Raw genomic sequence first — 27,409 nt, 5'->3', positions numbered from 1 at the left:
GGACAATGATCGAAAAACAAACATCAAAATAAAAACAAAAATGGGTCACTGAGCAAAAAACATATTCTGCCATGGTCAATGTGTATTAGAGAAAAATATTTATTTTATAATGAGATTCTCCCTCCATTTTAAATTCCATTTGGTCCATTTGATGTCTGTCAAAAGGAGAAACATGCCTCTGCATCTCCATAAACTTGGTCAGCAGCAGGAAGCATGAAGTGCTCTAAAACTTCCTGGTACACGGCTGCGTTGACCTTGGACCTCAGAAAACACAGTGGACCAACACCAGCAGAAGACATGGCACTCCAAACCATCACTGACTGTGGAAACTTTACACTGGACCTCAAGCAACGTGGACTGTGTGCCTCTCCTCTCTTCCTCCAGACTCTGAGACCCTGATTTCCAAAGGAAATGCAAAATTTACTTTCATCAGAGAACATAACTTTGGACCACTCAGCAGCAGTCCAGTCCTTTTTGTCTTTAGCTCAGGCTAGACGCTTCTGACACTGTCTGTTGTTCAAGAGTGGCTTGACACAAGGAATGCAACAGCTGAAACCCATGCCTTGCATACATCTGTGTGTAGTGGTTCTTGAAGCACTGACTCCAGCTGCAGTCCACTCTTTGTGAATCTCCCCCACATTTTTGAATGGGTTTTGTTTCACAATCCTCTCCAGGGTGCGGTTATCCCTATTGCTTGTACACTTTTTTTCTACCACATCTTTTCCTTCCCTTCGCCTCTCTATTAATGTGCTAGGACACAGAGCTCTGTGAACAGCCAGCCTATTTTGCAATTTTGTGTCTTGCCATCCTTGTGCAAGGTGTCAATGGTCGTCTTTTGGACAACTGTCAAGTCAGCAGTCTTCCCCATGATTGTGTAGCCTACAGAACAAGACTGAGAGACCATTTAAAGGCCTTTGCAGGTGTTTTGAGTTAATTAGCTGATTAGAGTGTGGCACCAGGTGTCTTCAATATTGAACCTTTTCACAATATTCTAATTTTCTGAGATACTGAATTTGGGATTTTCAAAATTAAAAGAAATAAACATTTGAAATATATCAGTCTGTGTGTAATGAATGAATATAATATACAAGTTTCACTTTTTGAATGGAATTAGTGAAATAAATCAACTTTTTGATGATATTCTAATTATATGACCAGCACCTGTAATGCAGAATAGTATCATGTAGGATTACAAACATGTCCACACACTCATGGTATGAGAGTTTTTGTATAGCTACATTTTTGTTTAACCATTTAAATTCATTATTGATGTGCTCATTGCAATTCTTTTGCACTATTTTTTCAGTGAACGTTTGAATTTGTTTTAAAAACTTACTCTTTATACAAGTTTTATAATCAAATAATACTTCAGACAATTATAAATGTATAGGATACTTGTCAGATCAGACAAAAATGTCTTTTCCAACTATGACATATAAAGGTAATTAACTTTTGTTGACAGATATAATTTTTCTTTAAAGTGATGCACCGTAGTAAATGGACTACAGTATACTGTGTGTTTCCTGAACTGAATCATTCAGAAAGTGTCCTAACCTTTAAAACTTTCCATTAGACAAGGTCAAAATTTCCTGCTGTTTTAGTCAACAATTTTTTTATTTTTGGTCTTGCCACATAATTTTATATATATATATATATATATATATATATATATATATATATATATATATATATATATATATATATATATATATATATATATATATATATATATATATATACACACACACACACACACACACACACAAATTATAAAAAAGAAATTAAATTTTTTTTTTTTTTTTTTTTTTGGAGAAACACCACTCCCTGTCAATCCTTGATAAGTAGCTGCCAAAGTATTTAAAGAGTCTGAATACATATGCAAACAAGAGAAGGAAGTTGTTTATTATTACATTTGCAAACCACGTTAAGTACGATTCAACTGCACTCCAGTAAAATTGAGGCACATAGAATGAAATCTTTGTAAAAAAAAAAAAAAAACACAACGTATTTGCCATCCATGTAATCAGATATGAAATTAGATTAATCAACTGGAAAAATGTTTTTTTTTTTTTAATAAATTCTACTGTTTTTAAAATAGTTTGATGGAGGCAGGCGTGCGTTCATATATGTCAAGCAACTGTGCATATATAATTACTTATAATGCCGCAATTAATTTTTAGAACAACTGACTTTATAAATACTTCACTAATAAATAGGTAATTACATACTGTCTATTTTAAAACTGCCAAAAGCTTAGCCACATCTGGAGGAAATGCTGGCAAGTTATCAGCTGTCAAACTGTTAGCAGTCAAGCTGTTAGCAGTCAAAGTCTGAGCCCAATATATGGAAACATTTAAAACCTGTTCATGCAAACTTCTTTTTTGTTGTCTCTCTTGCAAGAAATATTCTCAATGCAAGGGCTTTTGAAATGGTTAACCCAGGGTCACTCTAAACCCCGAGGTAGACGGATCCTGTTTTATCTTGCACTGCTCAAAATTTTCCCAGGATTAACAATTTTTAAGATTCACACTGTACATTCCCAAACCCTCGACTAATATTCTCATTTGCATATTTGCTGTGTCAGTGTAATTTTTAGGACAAAAGCCACACACATCCCGTTTACATGCATTGTGTATCCTCAAATGGCCAAACTGCTGACTGTACTATCAGGTTTTTCCTGAATGGACTTCTGACCATAAAGGTAAGAATAAAATGGTCTCTTCACTCCAATTCACATTTTTTCTGACACTATTGACGTTTTCCCTGAAACAACTGTTTATACAATGCAAATCGTTTCTGTGACTGTCCAAAGCACATAAATATGAGGTTGTCTGTTGCTAAGCATCTAGCCTTAACATTTTAACACTGGCACACATATACATTTGGCCCCACAATAAGGGGTTAACACCACAAAAATGTTGCTAACCCTGCTCCAGAGCAAGGATTTATAACCCCGGGTAAAAAAGCAGCACTAAACTTTCTTCTAAATTACAAGGGTGAAACATACCTTTACCTGGGCTTAAAAACAGGGTTTAGAACAATGATAACCCAGGGATAAGCACAGTGTGAAAAGCCCCACAGTTAGTTAACACATTTTTGTGTTGAGGAAAAAAAAATGGCAAAGCGGCATCTCTTCCCCCCAAGAACTTTGGATCTATCAAGCATATTTACAACTGTTGTACTTGTTGGACTACCTTCATCTAAATGACCCAAGCAACAAAAAGAGTCTCAATATTATTTTATAACAAGTTATTACAAATAATAGTATGAAATAATAAAAACCAAAAAGGAGGGTTCAGTTTGGCAGGAAAGAACAGCTTTGTACACACTATTGCACAAATACAGCAGCAAAGAATGATTTTTTTTTTTTTTTTCAGTAAAATAATAACCATAATATTAGAACAAACATTATGATCCAGGTCAACAAAGCATTAAGGGCAATTTGAAGATGCTTCATGGTGACTCAAGAATAAAGCTTGTTTTATTTCTTTTAACCGGTTTCATTTCAGTTCCCACCTTCAGTATATAAACATACATCTGAACACGATGGAGAATGAATACTGTTGCAGGCATTTCCTGCGTGGATTTCCTGCATTCGTTTTATCGAGGACATACACATACATACATATATGTGTGTGTGTGTGTGTGTGTGTGTGTGTGTGTGTGTGTGTATGTATATATATATATATATTAAATATATATATATATATTATATATATACACACACACACACACACACAAACTTGATTGAGTGAGGAATAAATTATATGGTAAACAGAGTTGGAAACCAGACTGGAAAGCACCCTGAGGAATTGCTAGTGTGTTTGTGGTTGTAGGTGAAACCTATCCTTTTAAGAGGTCAAATTATGTCATTCCCAAGATGGGTCAACAGACAGACGACAGAGGAAGTGAACTATGATAATACAGCACAACAATGGCAACAACAAAATCAATGTCAAGCAAGTCACCAAACCAGCGGCGAATCCTAAACATCAAATGACAATCAGTACAAAATATCTCGCCAATCCCTTGAACCTCTTGTTATCCTGGTGACATTTAGAAGAAAGTTGAGCAATTGATTTCTGGAAGATGAACTGGACAAAAGAAGAGTGAGAAATTTAAGAACTCTGGGTGTACTGTTGCCGTTTCTAACCAAAGGAGGTTTAATCGCATCATTCACACCATCAAATTAAAACAGTACCCCAAACTTGTAATGATGAGAGAAATTAAATATTTATGTTCTCAAACTTGATATGAAGAATGATCAAAACTTCAAGTGTTGAAGAGGGATCAAAATTTGAATGAAATATTTTAGATTCTAATTAAATTATTGATCTCCATGAGCACGCTAGTCATTAAGGGAAGACCGTCACATTTCCTCTAAAAACAGAAGAGCATTATTCCAGAACAGTGGACAAATTACAGGTTAATTTTAAAGACGACACCATTAACTATACATGAGGCAGTGACACAATGTCCTCATCCACCTCAAACTCCTCAGCTCCATCAGGAGAGAAGAGGTAAGTGGGTGGCTTCCAGGGAGATTCATCAAGGCAGGATGGGTATAATTTACCCACGGCACAGCGGAAATCTTTGCCGAGATCCCAGAGCACACGTTCTGACACTGCCTGCCGCAAGGACCAGCAATCGAGCTCCTGGTCGTACTGATAGAGAGCATACTTGGCTCGCTCGTTTAAGTGTGTCTCACGTATAAAGATGCATAGCGTATTCAGTAGCACCACAGCACGCACACAGGGGTCAGAATACCTCTTGGCTGGGATGTTAGCAGCCAGACGCCATTCGTTTTTGTTGACATCATATATTTCTACCGTAACAGAGGAGCCATCAATAGTGCTTGTTGGCAGACGCAAACCCGAGTTGCCCACCACATGCAGACCACCAATATAGAAGATGAGGTCTCCTAATGCAGCGGCTGAAGCAAAGCAGCGACTAGTCTGCCGCATGGCCATTTCCACCCAAGTGTCAGCTTGAGGGAAGTAGCAGTACATGAGGTCGTGTGTCATGACATAGATGCAGTCCCGGGCTGTTACTGCTGTGCTCCAACTCCACGCGCAGGGAAGAGGGCTGCTCAAGCTCCATTCGTCCCGCTCACAATCGTAGCGTTCCACTGTACGCTTATTCAACTCACCACCCACATTATCACCAGCAATAGCGTAAATAAAACCCTGACAATACACCAGTGATGGTTTAGTACGAGCATATAGCATTGGCGTTTTGGCCACCCATGCATTCTGCTGGGCATCCAGCCAGTAGAAGCTGTCCACTGAACAGTAGGCAGCCTGCAGCTTGCCACTTTTGCTGCCGTGGGTAGCTAGAGTGCTCTTCAGTGGTATCTGTCCTCCGGCAATGAACACATCATTGTCTGGGGTGACCAATGTCCCAACCTTCTGCAAGTCTCCAGGCAGGCTACACAGTTTATAGACCTTCTCTGCTTGAGGGCTGTAACAGACCACTGTGTGACGTGGACCTATCACGACTGGGTGGCTTTCAGCTGGTGGTTCAGCCTCTACAAAAATGAGCATTTCTTCCTTGGTCATTCCCAGTCTGGGCTTAAAAAACTTTGGCATAGACTTGTACAGGCCTTGCACTACCACTGATTTGTCATTTGGTGGAAGACCTTGGAACCAGGCACGTTGGGTCACCTCAGAAAGCGCATCAATTCGAATCTGGCTAAGGACGGAGGAAAGATACTGAGAACGTGCTTCCATGTTGTATTCCAGCCACAGCATGGCCGCCTCGCGTACCGTTTCTTCTTTCTCCACATTGAGATTATCGCTGCTCAGGAGGTCCAGCAAAAGCTCGTGCGAGAGCTGCAGGAAAGCCTCCTGTCGGTAGACAACAGGAAATTTGTGCTCCACCATGCGCTTAGCACTTTGCTTCAACTCTGTGCAACTAAACAGGTCACCGATGCTTAGCATGCGGACGCAGTTTTCAGCAGTGATTTTTTTGACCAAGTATTCTCGACACTGCAGTAAAACATCCTCCACCTGAAAGAAAGACAATGAAAGTTTGAAATAAGTAGAAATAAACATTCATTAACAATATTGCAAATACTGAGATTTTCTAACTGTCCCACTTCTAAAAGGTCACTGAAATTCCATTATGAACAGTCATTTCCTTCATTGGCAGTTGACCAGTTGTTTTGTGGACATTTTAGAAAAATGCTAGAGTGTGCTGCTCAGAGTCTGCAACAATGGCATGTTGTGATGGTAATGTATGACCCATAGGTTTTGTGAGTGAAACAAGTGGTAAACTTGGTAAAACAAGTCAATGTGAGAGCTTTGTGCATGTATGTGGAGGGTAAATTACAAAACATGAGCAAGCATGTGAGAGTAAAAGTTTTAATGTTAACGTTAACCCATGGAAGAATGTGTGCATGTCTTCCCAACCTGAAGAAAACAGGCCGTCTCGTAGAGAGGTTCCACAGTGGTGTCGTTGATGACCAAGATCCCGGTGTAAGCATAAGTTATGATGGTCTGCAGTGTGATGGGGTCAACATTTCTAAGATGAACATGTGTCTGTTTGCTCTCACTGAGCCCACTCATAAACATGGCCCTACAGAAACAGAGAAACAACACTGGTTAAAACAAAAACCCTCAAAAGAATTTGCAATTTCAAATGAGTCAACTCTTGATTCATCGATTAAAGTTCTCATGATTCTAATTTACAAAACCTAAACAGTAGGCTACTTAACAAAAGAACATACTTTACTAAGAACTGAGTAATATTAATTAACTACATGTACTTCCTACATGGTTATGGTTAAGATGAGGGTTTGGTTTAAAGATAGTTGCATATAATTATACATAATTTATTGTTGTTATTACTACAGCAAGTACATGTAATGTGTAACAAGGACACCATAAAATAAAAATATTACAGTGAGTAAATATCTGAATTTTCATTGTCAAAGAAAAATAAGTTGTGAAGGGGTAAATAAACTCCAAACTTTAAAAGGAGAACAGCAAAATGAGGGTTACAAAACCCCTTACCTGAAATCAGAGGTGGAAAGTGACAAATTACAATTACTTTTCTTACAGTACATTTTTATTTAGTTAGTTCTATTTTGAGTATAATTAAACTATGTTTTTTTACTTGGGAGTTGAATAAAAATTAGGCCCCTATGTGTTCAACTTCACTACATTTATTTTTTATCAAAAGTACAAAAAAAATAAATAAATAAATAAAGAGCATTTGAATAGGAACTTCAGGTGATAAATTCAGGCAGTAAGTCTAACTCAAAAACCTCCAGTTCAGCTGGAGGCCAGAGCATTAAAGTGACATTCAATCACTGGCTTGTTGAATCAATACTGCTAACGTTACAATATTTTTAGTGTTGTGAGCTATGTTCATATTGTGATTTTCGATTGCAATTCGGGCTGTGCAATATGGACAGAAAAAAAAAAAATCATGATCAATATAACGATTTTGATTTCAAAAGGAAACCGATTAGAGCTTTATCAAAAAGTTGTAAAAGTCTCTCAAATAACCGAAACTAGAACAATGTGCTGTAAGGTCAGTCTGTTCCGTTCTCGTGCTCTTTAGGTACACAGCATTCTGACTGCACACTGACAGTGAATGTCCACTACAGCCGCAGAACTCCACTCACAACGCTCAAAATCCTATAATGCCTCTGCTTTGCAGTGTGTCTGTACAAAGTGTTCTCGTTTTTTTGTTTTTTTTTTTCAGTACACAACAGTATCATCATCACTAATACAGTTGGAAAGATTTCAGAATGGCCATAGTAAACATTAAACAAAGCCAAATAATTCATAACAAAATACAGTACGTCAAGTTTGGAAAATTACAATTTTAATTGTTTTTAATGAAGTTTCTTATGCTCTTAAAAGTCTCATATGCTCTTCAAGCCTGTATTTTTTTGATCCAAAACAAAGTAAAAACAGTAATACTGTAAAATATTATTACAATTTAGTTATTAATAATGGTTTTTAATGAAGGAAGTCGTGGCCTAATGGTTAGAGAGTTTGACTCCTAACCCTCAGGTTGTGGGTTCAAGTCTCGGGCCGGCAATACCACGACTGAGGTGCCCTTGAGCAAGGCACCGAACCCCCAACTGCTCCCCGGGTGCCGCAGCATAAATGGCTGCCCACTGCTCCGGGTGTGTGTTCACTGCTGTGTGTGTGCACTTTGGATGGGTTAAATGCTGATGATGCAACAATAATTGTTACTGATGAGAAGAAAGAAATAATAGAAAGTGAATTAAGTAGAGAGATTTCGGAAGTATCCAACTGGTTTTTTTAAAATAAACTGATTTTACATTTAGGCAAAACTGAAGCTATTTTATTTGGTTATGCGGCTAAATTGAGAAAATGTTCCAAATTAGAAGTGAGGGTTGGAGATTTGACGATTACTGCTAAGCAAGAAGTGAAATATTTAGGATGTACTTTGGATGATAAATTAACTGGGGATAGTATGGCTGTTCAAGTTCATTCTAAAGTATGTAATCGAATAAAATTCTTAGGAAGACAGGCTGGTTATTTAGATACTCAAACCTTAAAAATGTTAGCTGGCACATTAGTGCAAAAACATTTCGATTATGCAGCAACTTTCTGGTATAGTGGATCTACGAAACAAGTGAAAATTAAATTATAGACTGCTCAGAACAAGTTGTGTAGAATTATTCTATGCCTTCATCCACAAATGCATTTAAATACTAATCATTTTAGGGAAATAGGGTTTTTAAAAGTGGACAAGAGGGTAATTTTTCTTAAGTTGATGATGGTGTATAAAATATTACAGAGAAATGTTCCAAAGTATTTGTGTGATTATTATGTTTTCATAAGAGATATTCATAGTTTTTCTACAAGGTCAAGGATAAACAATATATAGTTGTGTCGGTATAAGAGTTTAAATGGGAAGAATTAGTTTTTGTATTCTAACGCTGTTGCTTGGAATGAATTGCCTGATTGCTTAAAACAAATTCAAGAAGAAGGTCTTTTTAGAAGAGAAATGTCTTTTTAACGGTGTTTGAGGTATTATATGTATGATGATGTGTGTTGTGTTGATCTCATTCCCATTATGAACTGCTCGTCCATTTATGAATTCTGAGGACCACAATGGAAATAAGCCTATGGCCTTTATGTGTATTTTATCCTCGACAGTTGTTTTTTAAAGATGTGTATGAATTGGTCTTTTGGGCTTGATTGTACTTGTTTTAAATATATTGTCAAATAAATCAAATCAAATCAAAAAAAATGCAGAGCACAAATTCTGAGTATGGGTCACCATACTTGGCTGTATGTCACTTTCACTTCACTTCATTTTCACTTTACTTCTTATTTTAATCCATGTTAAATAAAAGTTTTTGCTGTTTAATATTTTATGGAAAAATTTTTTCCAGGATTCTTTGATGAATAGAAAGCTCAAAAGAACAGCATTTTTTTGAAATAGAATCTTTTGTAAGATTATGTTTTTACTGTCACTTTTGATCAGTTTAATGCATATTTGCTGGGAAAAAAGCATTGATTTTTATTAAAACACATACAAATCTGAATGGTAGCATGGTTTCTGTTTTTCCAACACTGATAAAAATAAGAAATGTTTCTTGAGCACCAAATCAGCATATTTGGAATTATTTCTGAAGGATCATGTGACAATGAAGACTGAAGTAATGATGCTAAAAATTCAGCTTAGCATCACAGGAATTAATTACATTTTAAAATATATTACGATAGAAAATAAAACAAATCATATTGTTTACACATTGGACACGTTGAAGTTGATATGCAGTACTTTTTTTAAGTACTTAATTCAGGAGAAATATGTGCACAATCAGCATATTTTAAACATTCATGACAGATGTCACACTCACTACCTGCTTCTCATGGAGATTGTCTGCCACCCAGCATTATTCACTTGATATCTGCAAAGTCGCTCAGTAAACATGCACCTTGTCAAGATTATTAAATTTTTTATTAATCACACAGGCCTTATTGTCTTAATTCTGTCCACCGTGAAATAGTCATATTTTTGAAATTACCAGAGCACTGAGCAGCTGAAGTAAATAGAAAACACATTATCATGGAATGGTGTCATAAAAATGACCATTACCAGTAAACACTGAATTTTCAATAATTTAACACTTTTTAAAAAAAAAATTAAAATGGTTTTTAAATTCAATCAGTTGAATATTCATGTGTTCAAACACCTGCTCCACTCACCTGAAGTAAGAGCTGCAGGTGGCCAGCACCATTTTATGGCAGGGGAACTCGCTCTCCTCTACCAGCAGAGTGATGTCAGTCAACAACTTCTGCTCGTAGAAAAACTTCAGCTGTTCCAGCACAGAAACAGCATAATCTGTGTTGACTTGACGACGCTCTCCAACCTCCGACATGTTCGTATCCCATGAGTTTTCAACCAGCTTCTGAATGTCAAAAAGTATTGGTTCCTTTCTCCAATGGCCTGTTTCCTGAATACTTTGAAATTAAGGCTATTCCTCTACCATGCTGAATCACAACTTTTACAGAGGTTCCACAGTGTTCAGCTGTCTAGGAAGACATTGGAATTGAGGGAGAAAGTGACGTGAGGTAGAGGGAGATGTCTACATCAGAACACCAGCAGTCCAGCGTGTCTGTGGAAAAGAAAATGGTCACATTAGACAGGTAAGGACAAAGGGGAACCTGAACCACTCCCTGATGTACTGTAAATGAAAGTATTTGCAGTATTATCTGTCTACATTTATTTGCTTTAAATGTTAAACCATACTGTAACACTCTTTCATATACTTGCCAGCACCAATTTTTACTTGATTTTGGCGAATGTTAATTTTGGACCTTTGCAGACCTGCCAACCTTGGAAGATTTTTTTGAGTACCATCAGCGTGGCAAGCGGAGAGTGGAGTGGGAGTAAACAGTTTACAAGTTTACTGTTTACAGTTTACTGTTTTTTTAACTATTAATTTAACTAATTATTTAAATTTAGCTATTTAATTCTATTTAAAAAAAATAAAAAAAACAAAATAAAAGAATTTGCTGTATACGGTAGCCTATATATCTCGGTTTTTTGTATTTGATTAAACAAATAAAGTGAATGTAAGCATGTAGGCATATATTATATGCAAAAAAGGGTTAAAATTACATTACATAGTAACATTGCAATCTAAAAGAAAAGCAGAAGTTAAAGTTACTAAACTAAAAATGAAATAAAAAGCACAGACTAATTGAGTAAAAAGGCTATTTTGATTACCCCATTACACTTTACAGCTAGTGCTATCATACAAATACACTTACTTGTAGGTTTAAAATTCTACATATGCCACATTTATTGACCAACTACACATTTCAGCAAAATGTATATTTTAGTCAGTTATTGCACTCCTATTTCATTGAGCACTGTCTGTTTGGCGCTCGTTCTAAATGGAGTCTGTGGAGCTTAGCGGAGAATCGCAAAAGCAGAAGCTTATGCACTTCTGACATCAAAATGGAAATATTTCCATGGCTTTTTAACATAAATTTACAGATGGAGAATATACCTGTGAAATGTGTTTGTCACACACGCAGCCTTTCTGTCAGAGCATCTGACGGGGCGAGAGCGAGCCACTTTGAACTGAAACTATAAACTATAGGCTACTAGCCTAGGAGAGAAATAAAACACAGAAATTATTTAAAAGCAAAACAAACAAAAAAAAAACTCTTATTGGCTGAACTCTTCATCTTTTTCTGTTGCTTGTTTTGAATACTGCGCGTGGACAGGGGCATCACTAGATTTTTGCGTAGTTTAAAGTGACAAATCATACCAGCGTACTTTGAGGTCAAAATGCATAGCTACTACGCAAAATGCGTAAAGGTTGGCAAGTCTGCCTATGAAAAAGGGTTTTAAAGGGATACTATGGCCAAAAATAAATATTTAATATTTACTTACCTCATACTGTCCCAGATGTATATGGCTTTGTTCAGATAAACACAAACAAAGATTTTTTTTAAAAAATTCATCTCTGCAAGTCCTTATCTTGCAAGTGTATGGGACCCCCAAAGCTGATGCTTCAAAACCTTACAAAGTGAACACAAAGGTAGTCAATATGACCCCAGCTGATGAAACATTATCTTCTGAAGCAAAAGAGGTGTGTGCAGGAACATATTTATATATACTTTTAATAATTTTATCTACTTTATCTATCTCTTCTGAACAACTGTCATTCTCGGGTTAATGAGCTCCCATTTGATGTAAATGTCCGAACCATGTGAAGCATGACATAAACGTGTCCTGCAGCTCAAGCAAGAAGTGACGCGGATGCACAGAGGGCCATCACATCTTGCTTTGTAATCTGCTGATGTTTACATCAAACGTGAAAGCATGAACCCAAGTAGGACAGATCAAAAGTGATAGCTTATAGTTAATTTTTAAAAATTAAAGTATTTTACTTACATCTATTATTTAGCTTCAGAAGACATTGATTCATCAACTGGGGTTGCATGTTCACTTTGGTTTTTGAAGCATCATCTTTCTTTGTGTTCATCTTAAAGTCAGTCATATACATATGGGAAGGCATGAGGGTGATTAAATACGAGAATTTTCAGGTGGATTATAGCTTTAAAGGGGTCATATGACATTGTTAAAAAAAGAACATTATTGTGTGTATTTGATGTAGGGATGTCAAATTTCGATTATTTCCATGATCGATCGTCGTTTAAATTAACGATCAATTAATCGATTAATCGTTAACCATAATTCTGCAAAATGCGTCTATTGCAGCCGCGCAGTCACCGGCATGACAGAATGTGCAAAAGCCACACACACACAAAACGCTTTCTCACTTGAATTAAAGGGGTTTTAGTCTGAATAAAATGCTAGTAGCAGGATTATAAAATGAATAGATGTGATTATGATGATTTCATAAAATGAAGAGAGCGCGCCATACTTTTGAGGCGCGCTACTAATTTTACTTTGTTGACTGTTTCCTATCCCGCACGGAGACCGCTGCACACTCCTCTTTAAATGATTGTGTGGTGCTCGTTGTTGTATTTTAAAACACAATTGCAATGTTTTCAACTGACATTGTTATTTAAAATAAAATTATCCCAAACGTAACTGTGGCGCGCGTGTGACTGCGCTGCACATTAAGTGAACTGCTTACATCGGCGCTCCTGCAGCAAAACACTGTTGCTCACATTAATTTGATCCTGCTGGATTATGTCCTATAAAATGTCAGATTTTTGCATTCCGGTAGGCCTATTTGTTTTTAAAAATCCGGCACACAATGCATTAGATCGTGACAGTGTATGCGTGCGTGCAGACGAGGACGAGCGAGCGCGGCTTTGGCTAAATTTATTTGGAGGTTATTGCTCATGTCTCATTCGGCACAAATCCAAATGTTTTCATATTCGCAATGTATTTGAATGTAAAACTATTATTTATAATGTAAACTAGGCTTGTACGGATTCGCATAGACGGAAAAGATCATCCCCTTCACAAGAGCAAAAACGTCCTTGGCATAACAGCAGAGTGAACCGCTGTACTACGGTCTATTTAAACTGACCAGTGTAACCTTTTAAATGTTTAGTTGACTATTTTATTTTCATAATGAACATACTGCGATGTGAGTTTGAATCGCTAGAATATACGTGTGCAGCAGGCTCCGGCGCGATCGAAACAGCTGAGACATTAAAAAAAAAAAAAAAAAAAAAAAAAAAAAAAAACTTTTCCGCAAAAGTGTTTCCTTTCATTTGTGCGCACACAATAAAAACAGAAGATTTGTGCTCTTGTGAAATAAAGCAAACAAACAGAATGCGTTGTCATCCTTTTTTTTCGTGAACTTATGGAGCGCAGCCACACTTCTGGTTTAAATCCGTTAATCTTAATTAAGTCGGATATATTTCGCATATTTAAAAAAAAAAAAAAAAAAAAAAAAAGTTATTTTTATGTTGGGCCTATTACTTATATAGGCTATACATTTTCCTTAAAGCATCCCATTTTGTCCCAGGGCTTGAGAACCTAGTCAGGTCCATGCAGAAACTAGTGAACGATGGCGTCACCGTTTAGTGACGTCACTGAATGCGCGTGAGAAAACGTAGCCTATTGTGTCGGTCACAGCGCCTATTAATCGCTGTTTTTAATCCAGCAATTATTTATTTACAAATTATAATCTCTGATTATGACAAGTGTGGTATAAAAGCTTTGTTTATTAGAGGAATAATAGGAAATGTTAGATCGCGAGCATGCCTCTGGATGCGCTCGAGCCCATAGCCTTTATTACGCGGCTTTGTTCTGGTTTGCCGGTTAGTCACAAATTTCTACAAATTCAATAACATAAATCTTCACAGTCTAACCCTCTAATTTCGCAGGTTTATTTTATTATCTTTCACTTTTAATAACTGTTTTCGCATCTCTTACTGTGTGTGGTAAACATGGGAAGGAAAATTAAAGATTTCATGAATTAGGAATTCGCTCGATTTATTAATTTGTTCCCTTATTTAGTTTAATCATGGGTTATTTAGGGAACAAAATTAATGAAACATGGAAAATTGCCACAAATTAATAAGTCGTAGGAACGAATTAACAAGTTGTAGGAATGAATACTACCTGTCTTGTGTCCCGCAGTCCTGCAAAGCGCATGATATGAAACAGTTATCTGATGAAATGACAGTTACTATATTTCTATTGCTTTTTATGTTGAAGAACTTTTATGTTGTTTCTATTTTAATGTAGGCTACTTTAAAGTTTAAATCACATTAAAAGTTTAATTTGTACATTGTGAATGAATGATGATGCTTTTATAGCTACCGTCATCATCACTCACAGCCGCTCGCACGTGTTTTGCGCATGAGCTGCACACAGCCCAACATTAAATCGGTTAACCGACCATCGACAGACTTAATCGATTGCATCTCTTATCGACAATTAATCGATCATCGATTAATCGTTGACATCCCTAATTTGATGTAATGAAATGTGTGGTTTAAGGTTCATAAAACACAATTTTCCACATACTGTACATTATTGTTTCTCCTCTATGCCAGGCTTTTCTGAAACGTGTGTCGATTTTTACAAATCTCATCATTCTGAAGAGCGAATTGTGCTCTGATTGGCCAGTGATCCAGTGCGTTGTGATTGGCTGAATGCCTCAAGCGCATGACTAAAATGTTACGACCCTTACCATACTGTGATGCCATGTCCCGGCACGATGAGACAAAAACAATAAAACACATTATAAATGAGGCAACGCGCAAACATAAAACCATGTCTGCATTTCTGATCGGAGAAACGACAAACAATAAGCGCTACTCTACACTGCTCAAAACTCGCATTTGAATAGTCAGTGGCAAATAAATATGAAAACATATTTACAGGCAGTAAGAAAAAACAGCATTAAATACAACCCACCCACCCACATTAAACAAACATCCCTAAAAATGAAATGTGCTGCACACACTTGAATATTTGTGTTGAACTGTTCTAGAATAATGTTGTAAATACAACTTAACCACTGATTTCTAGTTGTGTCTTGTTTTGGAAGGCCAAACAAAGTATTTTTGCTTTCACAATGAAACACAATCTCCACGACATGGCGACGGCAGCAACAATACTACAGTGTGAATCAAAGTTATGCCTTCTTTCTTTGCGTAAACAGTTGAGTGGTGTTACGCAAATCTTCCCACACAATGATGTAGACATGTGGGAGCATGTTTAAATGACGCGTTTTAGGAAGGCGTGGACGAGTATATAGAATATATGTTTTGATTTGAGACTTTAGTCTTTGCAATTTTAGGGATCTTATCTATTATCTTATCAGCTTGTAACACTCTAAAGAGAAAGGAAAACTTGAAATCGCATCATATGACCCCTTTAAATCTTGACAAATATTCTAGTGATTATAAACCAGTTAAGTGCAATACACATAAAAAGAGAACTCAAGTACTCATGTGCTCTCTGATAAACTGTTTTCTAGCCATCCCATAGACAATGTGCGAGTAATGAATTGAATACTCTTTCATGTCTCATCACGCTTGAATGGACAAAAACACACAATTGTCAAATGTCCATCTTAGAAAGTATGCTTATAAACACAGTTGGTTTTAGCTAAGTGAACATGAACAGCTGGGATAAAAATTGGACTTAAAACATTATATTGGATGCGTGCATTGTTTTAAAGTGACAACAGCCTAATTTACCTGCTGCTGTCTAACTAAAGACAAATGACAATCACTCACTTTAGGTTTAATAAGGATTGATCTGTATTTAATTCATACAGTGAAGACTATGCAGTGCTATTTTACATTTAATTATTGACTTTCTGTAGTATTTTTATCTGAACACTACTGTTAGCTGTACAAGGAAAAAATAAAGTACTGTGTATCTGTTCTATTGTATTTGTGATATTGCTTGTAATTTGTTTTTCTTTGTCTTGTTATTCTGTGAGGTTTGAGTTATTCTATAATTAGTGTAACAGCAAGCTAGCTAACTAATGTTAACAGTGTCTTTTAAATTCAACAAGCTATGTGCTGATGATACCTAAATAAAATTAATGAATTTAACACACACACACACACACACACATATAGTGCCAGCAGCTTCGAAGAGATAAACAGAAAAATCAAGCATGGAAACTGAACTATAGGCTAAATACAGTTCAGATTCTAATGTAACGCATTAAAAAAAACCGAATTATTTAGTTCAAGATAGCTGTTTTGTTCTGTTTAGACAGGACTGCATGGTGAATCATTTAAATTTATTAAGCATAATCATCTGCAATATTTCCAAAAGGCTCATTTCAATTTGGCATTTATGATACCTTGTATTGGAAGCAAGAGGAGTGACTTTGGCATTGCTACTTGCTACCGCCATGCTCTACTGTTGAAGCTACAGGAAAATTACCTCAGAAAGCACTTATTTTTGCTCTACCAGCAGTTCACACCACAGATGCTCACGGTCATTTACTGATCTTTTTACTGTTTTTTTTTTATTTTTTTTATCTAGAGCCAAATGGGTTCCATTCAAGCTCTTCCTGTGTGCATTGCTTCTCTACAAAGACGCTAAAGCACCATTAAGAGCTGCGGATGACGCAGTTCTATTAAAAACAGAAGCAGAAACACAGTGAGTCGCAAAATAGATTGATGCTTTTGCTAAAACACTGCACAAAACAACAATGCTGCAAATATATTTTACCTATCATACTTTGACCGTTCAAACCAGGTTTGAGATGAGACTTTTTAATCTACATTTAGCATTGTTAACTAATCAGTATGTTAAGAAAAGCATTTTAAAAATAAACACATCATTGATAAAACTGGGGAAATTATTTGTAGATGGCAAGGAGTGGCAACATATTAGGGCTGGTCTGAATACCATTTTTGAGCTTCGAAGCTTCAGTAGTAATCAACACCTAATATTCGAAGCTTCGGAGGGAGGGGGCTGAACATATTCTTCTCTCTGACACCCTGTCTACACTGGACTCAAGCAGCGCGGCAAAATACAATAGAACCTGTCTATACTGGATGCGGCGCGGCTGACAAATTCCCGACAGTAAACTGCGGCTGCGATCTATTTATGATGTGCTGACACAAATTTCACGTCCAGTGTAGATATTTTATACAGTCTATGGTGTAGACAGTCTTATCTAGTGCAGCGCGGCGCAACACTACAACTGTCGCGTTCGGTGTAGACACAGTGTAATAAAGGGAGGAATCTCTTTGTGTCTGTCTGTCTGCATTTGTAGTATGTCGAGAACTGACATAATGTTATCAATCACATTCAGTAACCTGTCATTTAGGGGTGGATGATATGTCTATCATAAAATCAGAATAATGGCAATATTTCAAACTGCTGAAAATGAGCTTTTCCATCTTCGATGCTAGAAATGGTGAAAAGGAATTAATTATTATTATGTATTGGTTAACCTACTAATTACTTGGGAAAGTAATATTAGGCTATTACTGTAATGTGTTACTACTAAGGCATTACTGCCAACACTAGCATATATATATATATATATATATATATATATATATATATAGGCTGGGTGATATATCTAACAATATGATCATGCGCATCTAGTCAGTAAATCTGGTTCCGTGATTACCGCTAAATCGCCATCATCTGCCCAGCAAACATTGGTCCGACAGCGACCTCGTGTCCCCGGCCAAAAATAGTCACGGTAGGACGGCATAAATCGGTAGAAATATGTAACCGAACATTTCCTAAAAATGCATTCAGATATGTTTGTACATGTCTATAGTTCTATGGGGTTGCATGAATAATTGTTACTTTGACTTTTATCTACGTGTAGTTCAATATATACCCGTATTGTGAATCGGTTGTGAGAGGACGTCACTAGATGACGTCTTTTACACGTGCATTACACGTCCATCATGACCCTCCATGTCTATGAAATCCTTGTTGAATATGCAAAAGCTGTGCTTATACCTTGGTTAATAATGCAATAATTAAAGTGCACCAAGTAGTTTTTAAGAGGTTTTAAAGAGGTTGTGAATAGTCTTTTACTGACATCTTTTACACGTCTAGTCACGGTTGTGACAAGACGTCCAAGCATGACTAGCAGGGAAAAAAAATTGTATACAAAATAAATATATTTACTTTATCTTGTTTAAATAAATTATAATCACAAAGTGCCCAGTGTGGTTAAGTGATTGCAAAGCCACACTGCAATTAAGTCATTATTTCAACCTGTTTTATGTATTCGTTGTTATTATTTTTATGGAATCTATGCATATACATGTAAAACAGATACATATCCGGTCATCATTTCGGTCTGAGTTGGATGTAATTGCCAAAACGGTGCTGCCAAGATGTAGAAACAAAACAGTAATATATTTCGTGATATTACAAAATTCCGTGATAGGATATATTATCTCGCGAGATCTCGCGTTCTTCCGGAACATTGAACAAGCACGAGGAGGGGACTCGAGGAGGGAGATGTATCGATATATATTATATAAAATCTACTGTTGGGTAAGTACATTTTGTATTATTTGATTAACGTGCTTGAGTTTTACTTGTTTTCTCTCGGTTCCTTCGTGTCAATGATGCCCACATTGTCAACTGAGATTCACTATGTATGGCTAAAATTAGCTAACGTTAGTAGGCTAAAAGTTACTTATATTGATTTAATTTTTATTGGTAACTTTTAACTATTTAGGGGACATCACAGCCCACCTGTCTTATCAGAAATGTCCTGTTCACTTTCTCACAGTTACACACCTAGTTAAGGGTCTTTCTCAAGGGCACCACATTAAAGCACAACATCTTTTATACAATACAAATAAAATCTAATGCATGTTGATTACCTTTTTCTAATGTTTCATTCATCTTGTTCAAAGTTTTTTTAATTTATTTTAGCTGTAGACCATAAAGATATTTTGAAAATAAGTGCATGTCATTTTATTTATTTAAAAAAAAGAAATGTATTATCTTCCCTCAGATGCTGTGAAGAGATGGAGGCTCTGAGATTGATGCAGCGGTGGCAGAACACCTGAAGCACGCTCCAGGAAGAGCTGAGGGTGGAGGTTACAAGAAATGAGCCAAACAACTGTAATGTGTTTAAGGGATAGTTCCCCCAAAAATGAAGAGAGTCATAATTTTCTCACCCTCATGTTTCAAACATGTATACCTTTCTATGTTCTGAACACAAAGATATTTGGAAGAATGTTTGTAGCCAAGCAGATCTCGCCTCACATTAACTATCATAATAATTTTTCCTACAATGGTAGTTAATGGGTTGTGAGATCTTCTTGGTTACAAACATTCTTCCAAATATGTTTGTGTTCATTAGACAACTGTGTAAGTCAATGACAAGATTAATTAAGACATGATAAAAAGAAACAGTCTTTTAACATTCTAGTAGAAAACGCGTGAACGCATTCTCAGAAATGTAATATTTGAATTCATGTTGGTTCTATACAGTTTAAAATCGTTTACACCACTTTGATTTGATAAACAGCAATGATTTCAAACATATTTTATGATGAGGGTCTTCTGTGTTTTATGATTTTCTTGTCACATGATAACAATGGCTCCTGCAAGGTGGTTATTCCACAATCCACATGTTCAAATAATAATTTTCTTAGTAATTAATATTATTTATATTATTAAAGTATTTAAAAATAAATGCAATTAAATAAATAATATTGATTTATATTATATATTAAAAACATTAATAAAAAATAAGTAGAAAATAGAAATCACTTTTTATTCAGTGATGACCGTCATTAAATCATATTTCTGAAGAAATTGGTAGGCTTGTAAACTTATTTCAGAAATCCAAAATGGATAGAAAGATTACACTGAAAAACTAATTTTTTAAAATAGATTTTTATCATCTTGAATATTCTTTTGTCATTGTCCCAGTAAAGCAAACGTGAAAACAATATCGTCAGAACATAGAAAGGTATACAGGTTTGAAACATGAGGGTGAGTAAATGACAGAATTTTCATTTTTGGGTGTACTATACCTTTATATGATAATTCAGTATTTTGTAATTAACAATAAAATGTGCTAAATCAGAACATGATTCTTTTTTGCTTATGTCCACAAATAATGTGTTATTTTCTACACGTGATTAAAACGTTTTATGGACGTTCAGGTCTGACTGGACCGATTTTGAACCTTTGTCAAGATGTTAAACCTCAAGACATAATTGATTGCCTTTCACGATGTTACACATTGGGTGTGTGATTATTTTATATGCAAGCTTATATATACATACACTTAAACTATGCAGTAACGCATTTAAACATCCAGAAGACGACACATTTAGACGTCCAGAAGACGACGCATTTAGACGTCCAGGGACGTGCAGAAAAGACATACAATTCACGTCCAGAAGACGTCAAAGACATCGGTTCAACTTTCATTTTGGAACTATTTTTCAACTATGACGGGACGTGTAGGACGGACGTCTTTTCAACGGTCAACAGACGTCCGAATGTTTGCTGGGTGCTTTCAAATGGAGCCGCATTTAATAGACAGAGCCCAATATCGTGTTCATAACCGAATGCGATTCATCAAAAAAGTCGTAATGGCGACACCGAGGAGCCCCCAAATAAAATTCTGCTTACGGCCCCATAAAGGCTTGGGCCAGCCCTGCCCATTATAATAGCTTAATTTCTACTTAAGTGAAGAACGTGTTTTGCCCCGGCATTATCATGTTGTAGTACTGAGTACGTTACTATAATGAGAGATCAACATTTCACTGTGATACGCAAATATTTTTAACTCAGTGAAATGTTGCTAGCATCTGGAGCCGAGCAGGGACGCAGTTATTAGGGATCATAACCACACGGCGCTGTTAAACAGGCCTGTTAGAGGTCACCTTACCTCCGATGTGCTGCTTGGAACTCCGGCTGCTGTGCGTTTCTTTCGGATCCACAACACAAAGACGAAGCTTTTTCACAGACGGCGGGCTGCTAAAAATTCTGTCTAAACCGGATCGAAGCTCGATGCTTTATGTGCCTACATCAAAGACCCTGATAATTATTTCAGTATTTAAAGAAAAGTCAAGCGCATATTACACACTGATCACCGCTTTAGCAGTATGCAGCTAAATATATCTGTATGAGGAAATCTGACATGCTAACGCAGCTAGCTAGCTCTCCTTCCCCTTATACAAACAACAATACTTTCCTGCAGTCGAACAGATCGATATTAAACAAGATCGATCATGCACTAAAAACATTTAGACTATGTAAGCAACGGTGAAGTTACCTATTTTTAGACACCGCGTGAGCTACGGAAGCCTAATTTAAGAAGTTGCTTCGATCAGGAAAGCTAACTGCATGCTAGCAGCTCGACAATAAAAACCGGTAGATGAGAAATCAACGTCAATCGTGTCACCGAGGGAGGCGGGAACAGACTTCTTCCGCCTGGCCCGCGGGATGAATAAATAAAAGGAAATAATGCTAATAAAAACATTCTCGTCTATAGCGATGACATTATACAATGCTATCAATATCCTTCAGTTTCATACACTGTCTGACAAATCTAACGTAATTTCAAATCTAATATATTTTGACCTACTTAAATATAACATTGACATTCAATAGTGTCATTTTTGGCTTGCTGGGGTTTACGCAAAAATGGTAATTAATAATAATAACTGAACTGCTAAATAAGAACATTATTACTGTAATATTTTATGTAAAGTTGCTTCAAAACAATGTCCAAAAAAGTGCTGAGCTATGCAAATTAAAATGTAAGTGTTCAACCTAAATGCCACGAAAATACATTTAAAAAGTGAAAGAACGGTTGTGTGACCGACTGTACAAATAGGAAAAACAATAAATCGAAGCTATATTTTTATAGACTGTCGAAAGCTACAGAAAACAGAAGCAATGTCTTCAATTTTTAGAAACAACTGGAATCATCGAAACTTGGACCTAAAGAATAAGCTATAGCTATGCATACGCAGGCTAGCATTAAAAAAGATACTAGCACGATTTAAGGGTTAAATATAACGACTTGCCATAATATCAAATAAATAAGAACTAGTTAGCACTAGTAGCCAATGAATAGGTATATAGTACTTAATGGAATAGATAATAGTAGCTAAAAAAATCAGTAGGCTACTACTAGAATGAAAATAAACAAGTACGTTTTAAATGATTGTTTGAAAAAAAATTCTATGCATTAAGCCTTATAGTTACAGACTATATTAATAATAATAATTAAAAAAAAAAATACAGGCATGGCCTAGATGACAAAAAGTCTAAATGTCAGATTTTCATAAAATTAACAAAGAATTTTTATTATTTTTTTATTATTATTATTATTATTATTATTTTACTCATTACTGCTTGCAGATATATTCAGGGGTAACACAAAAAATCTACTGCATTTGTTCAGATTATCCCTTGGCTAATGGCAAGTAGAATGCATACCATGCTTTTAATTTCCACCCAACAACATCTTGCATCTTATTGAATTTTCCTCCAGTATTTACTGTAGCTGAGTATGGATTTCACATTTCATGATTTAGTAATAAATCAATAAAATATTTTGAAAAATACAACTGTGTGCCATTAGATTAGTCAGAATATGTTTGTCTTTAATTGTGACTTAAAAATAGCCCGTATTCACAAAACATTTTATCTTACCACTAATAGAGTTTGCCTAAATAGCAGTAAAAGTTTTTAGCTGGGGTGCTCCGATCAGAGGCGTTCTGCACATCTTAAAGGCCCCTCCCACCAGCAGTGATGTCATGTATGAAAAGTTATTGTGCACCTGCTGCAAGTATACTACTGAGTCCATCTCTCCCATTTACATAACTGATTTATCAGTCATGAATGTGGAGAATTATCATTGCATTGATGCATTTCATATAGGCTAATGGCCAACACGTTTCAGTTGAAACACTGTCCTACATAAGACTCACTAACTGTTTAAAAAATCTATACAAGCAAAAGTCATGTCTTTCAGTAGACTATGAACAGTAAAAAAAAAAAAAAAATTAAGGACAAAAACAAATTAAAGGAATAACTATGTGCTACATTTTGAGATTAATTAACTTTCTATACATTTACCAATTTTGCAATTAACTTATTTATTCTTTTTATTAACTGACAACCACAAACAAGCAAAAACTCTACTGAATCCTTCGCACTCTCCGGGCAATTAAGTGTGCAAAGGCTTTGCAGCTTACAATGTTGCGAGCGCGGGGAATCCTAATACTTAGAGCTAAACTGGGGAGTCTTCTTGTAACATTGTGCACCAGAGAAATGTCTTGATCACTTTCAAATTCGAGAACGAACGATTAATTGCATGACAAAATATCTGGTGACAAGTCATCAATGAATTGAAACAGGTCATTGTCAGTGAAGTGCAGCAGCGGACCAGGGCACAAAAATGTATAAATATATTTCACTTAAATCATTAACAGATTGACAGAAGGAAAGGAAAAAAAAAAAAATTGTGCTGAGTTTCTATTCACTGTGACGCGATCCAAAGTTCACATAAAGGAATATGAGGTGGAAAGCCGTTCTCTATTTTGCAAAAGTTTACAGTTTTCTTTTAATTTCATTCTTTCTTTTTTATTATTATCATTATTATTATTTTGCTAAGGCTTTACAGTGATGAATGATGTCTTGCTTGTTTGACCAACCAGCGTTGGTATCTGACTAAATTACAATAACAGTTGGGAACAGTGATCGCACTGGCGCCTCATGCGCGCACACAACATTTTTGCTCCCTGGACATCGCAGCCTGTTCATTATCAAAACAAAACACATATAAAGAAACATATAAAAGTTACAATGCTCAATTGAAATAGTCTGTTGTTGCGTTCAGCATGACCAGAGCATCACTAGCTGCGTTTACATGGACCCTACTAATCCGATCGTAATAGGACTAGAAGCACAATCAGAATAAAAAAAGTCACATGTAAACACGTCAATCGGATTGAATTGGCCAGATCCGACTAAAATTTTGATCGGATTGTAAGGGGTGGTTTATTCCTTTTGTAATCCGAGTGAGAGGACACGTAAACACTTGATCGGATTAAAAACCGAAATCGGAAAGTACTGTGCATGCGCAGTGATGTAGAACTAGCGTATGATGCGCGGACGAGGTGTTCTTCCAGGCGAATAAAGGCTGTTTCTCAATTCCAAGAACGCAAAGAACGGACTTGCGTTCTCGTGGAGACCGGTCTTGCTAAGCTTACTTGGAAGAACGAACTCGGAAGGACGCGAGAACACACCATTACGAGTATTGAGATGTGCTGCGTTCTTGCTTAACGGACCGCATAATCACAGCATAAGCAGCGGCCAATGAACCATAAATATAACATAACATTACAAACAAATTTCATAACTTATTAAAACATTTATACTATTATAGATATTATTTACATATAATTGTATAACGTTTTATTTTACAGTGTTATTTGTTTAACTATGACTATGTTAAGATTCCTTTTATTGTGCCAATAAAAAATACTGCAGACTTTCTCCAGGTCTCATATCTTTATTAAAATTAAGTAAAACAAAACGATAAATGTTTATTTTTAAGAGCCGTCAAGCATTTGCGAGAGCGAGTTTAAAGCTTACAGGCTTCCGTACACCGGCCGCGCGCAGCGTCTTCTGTGATTTCTAACGGCTCGATTCTATCAAGTCTGCACTCGATGCATCCTCGATATCAAGAACAGATCCGGGCAATTCCATGCGTCCTCTGTACTTGCGTTCTTGAGAATTGGAATTGAACTTCGACGGTTAATGATGACGTATAGCGAGAACACAAGGACGCAAGATCGCTAAAGAACGCATATTGAGAAACAGCCAAAGTGTCATAAATAAGTGTCCTGTCATTATAAAACTCCCCTTTCACTCAGCGTATGGGAAGTGGAACAGGACCACGTCCCACGAGTCCTTGTTTAAGACTCTCATCAACAGACGATTAGTTTTGGGTGTGGGAAGGGGCACTTTTACAAGTTTTATTTATTTATTTTAAAGTAACGTTAAGCAGCACAACAGTTCATGTGCTGGTTGTCATCTAATTAGGACCCGAAGTAGATAAATATCATGTGTGCTTTTTAAAGCAGCGTTTTTTATCCATGCAGCAAACATTTTAAATATCTTGGAAAAAAATGCGGTAATGTCTTTAAAGCTTTGATCGTTTTTTTTTTTTTTTTTTTTTTTTTTTTTTTTTTTTTTTTTGTTTAAAATATTTGGCCAAAACCTAGAAAAGATGATGCTGGCTATGACTAAGCACAATTTAGGCCATGAAATCAAGACTCTCTTCAGGTTTTGTTTTTTGACACAGTACTTTATTATTATTGTTGTTATTATTCCCAGACAGCACACATACGTTGGGCCGATGTCGACCCCACGTACAAAATTCCATTGTCACGATGTCGCTCAGGGAGCGTTTGCTAATAGGGAAGATATACAGGTGCTGGTCATATAATTAGAATATCATCAAAAAGTTGATTTATTTCATTAATTCCATTCAAAAAGTGAAACTTGTATATTATATTCAGTCATTACACACAGACTGATATATTTCAAATGTTTATTTCTTTTAATTGTGATGATTATAACTGACAACTAAGGAAAATCCCAAATTCAGTATCTCAGAAAATGAGAATATAACTTAAGACCAATATTAAGAAAGTATTTTTAGAAATCTTGGCCAACTAAAAAGTATAAAAATGAAAAGTATGAGCATGTACAGCACTCAATACTTAGTTGGGGCTTCTTTTGCCTAAATTACTGCAGCAATGTGGCGTGGAATGGAGTCGATCACTCTGTGGCACTGCTCAGGTGATATAAGAGCCCAGGTTGCTCTGATAGTGGCCTTCAGCTCTTCTGCATTGTTGGGTCTGGCATATCGCATCTTCCTCTTCCCAATAGCCCATACATTTTCTATGGGGTTAAGGTCAGGCGAGTTTGCTGGCCAATAAAGAACAGGGATACCATGGTCCTTAAACCAGGTACTGGAAGCTTTGGCACTGTGTGGAGGTGCCAAGTCCTGTTGGAAAATGAAATCTGTATCTCCATAAACTTGGTCAGCAGCAGGAAGCATTAAGTGCTCTAAAACTTTCTGGTATACGGCTGTGTTGACGTTGGACCTTAGAAAACAAAGTGGACCAACACCAGCGGATGACATGGCACCGCAAACCATCACTGACTGTGGAAACTTTACACTGGACCTCAAGAAATGTGGATTGTGTGCCTCTCCTCTCTTCCTCCAGACTCTGGGACCCTAATATCCAAAGGAAATGCAAAATTTACTTTCATCAGAGCACATAACTTTGGACTACTCAGCAGCAGTCCAGTCCTTTTTGAAGCGAGACACTTCTGACGCTGTCTGTTGTTCAAAAGTGGCTTGACACAAGGAATGTGACAGCTGAAACCCATGTCTTTGCATACGTCTTTGTGTAGTGGTTCTTGAAGCACTGACTCCAGCTGCAGTCCACTCTTTGTGTATCTCCCCCACATTTTTGAATGGGTTTTGCTTCACAATCCTTCCCTTTTCCTTCCCTTCGCCTCTCTATTAATGTGCTTGGACATAGAGCTCTGTGAACAGCCAGCTTCTTTTGCAATGACCTTTTGTGTCTTGCCCTCCTTGTGCAAGGTGTCAATGGTCGTCTTTTGGACAACTGTCAATTCAGCAGTCTTCCCCATGATTGTGTAGCCTACAGAACTAGACTGAGAGACCATTTAAAGGCTTTGCAGGTGTTTTGAGTTAATTAACTGATTAGAGTGTGGCACCAGGTGTCTTCAATATTGAACCCTTTTCACAATATTCTAATTTTCTGAGATACTGAATTTGGGATTTTCCTTAGTTGTCAGTTATAAACATCAAAATTAAAAGAAATAAACATTTGAAATATATCAGTCTGTGTGTAATGAATAAATATAATATACAAGTTTCACTTTTTCAATAGAATTAGTGAAATAAATCAACTTTTTGATGATATTCTAA

At 36.3% G+C, this 27,409-nt stretch overlaps 1 protein-coding gene across 2 annotated transcripts; it reads right to left on the bottom strand.

The window, feature by feature from the left end:
• Positions 1–1,873: 1,873 nt before the first annotated feature.
• Positions 1,874–21,822, bottom strand: kbtbd2 (kelch repeat and BTB (POZ) domain containing 2). 2 transcript variants are annotated; one of them, XM_042767390.1, is made up of 4 exons: positions 21,311–21,822; positions 10,203–10,612; positions 6,411–6,576; positions 1,874–6,008 (listed from the first exon to the last, which is right to left on the bottom strand). In XM_042767390.1, exons 2-4 carry the CDS (start codon positions 10,373–10,375, stop codon positions 4,452–4,454), a joined length of 1,896 nt encoding a protein of 631 aa, XP_042623324.1. In that variant the 5' UTR covers positions 10,376–10,612; positions 21,311–21,822; the 3' UTR covers positions 1,874–4,451. The 2 variants fall into 2 exon arrangements, with proteins under 2 accessions (XP_042623324.1, XP_042623325.1); XM_042767391.1 differs by having other exon boundaries at positions 21,698–21,813.
• Between the last annotated feature and the right edge of the window lie 5,587 nt (positions 21,823–27,409).

Source organism: Cyprinus carpio, chromosome A12, assembly GCF_018340385.1.
Source record: "Cyprinus carpio isolate SPL01 chromosome A12, ASM1834038v1, whole genome shotgun sequence".
Lineage (NCBI taxonomy): Eukaryota > Metazoa > Chordata > Actinopteri > Cypriniformes > Cyprinidae > Cyprinus > Cyprinus carpio.
Note: the sequence above shows the minus strand (reverse complement) of the source record. Positions and strands in the feature narration are given on the sequence as shown.

What these genes read in the sequence shown, in the direction of transcription:
- kbtbd2 (XM_042767390.1), bottom strand. Translation starts at nt 10,375, where the DNA reads ATGTCGGAGGTTGGAGAGCGTCGTCAAGTCAACACAGATTATGCTGTT. An exon ending in ACCTGCAGCTCTTACTTCAG is followed by an intron (nt 6,577 to 10,202) that starts GTGAGTGGAGCA and finishes CTGTTTCTGTAG; the next exon opens with GGCCATGTTTATGAGTGGGC. An exon ending in AGACGGCCTGTTTTCTTCAG is followed by an intron (nt 6,009 to 6,410) that starts GTTGGGAAGACA and finishes TCTTTCTTTCAG; the next exon opens with GTGGAGGATGTTTTACTGCA.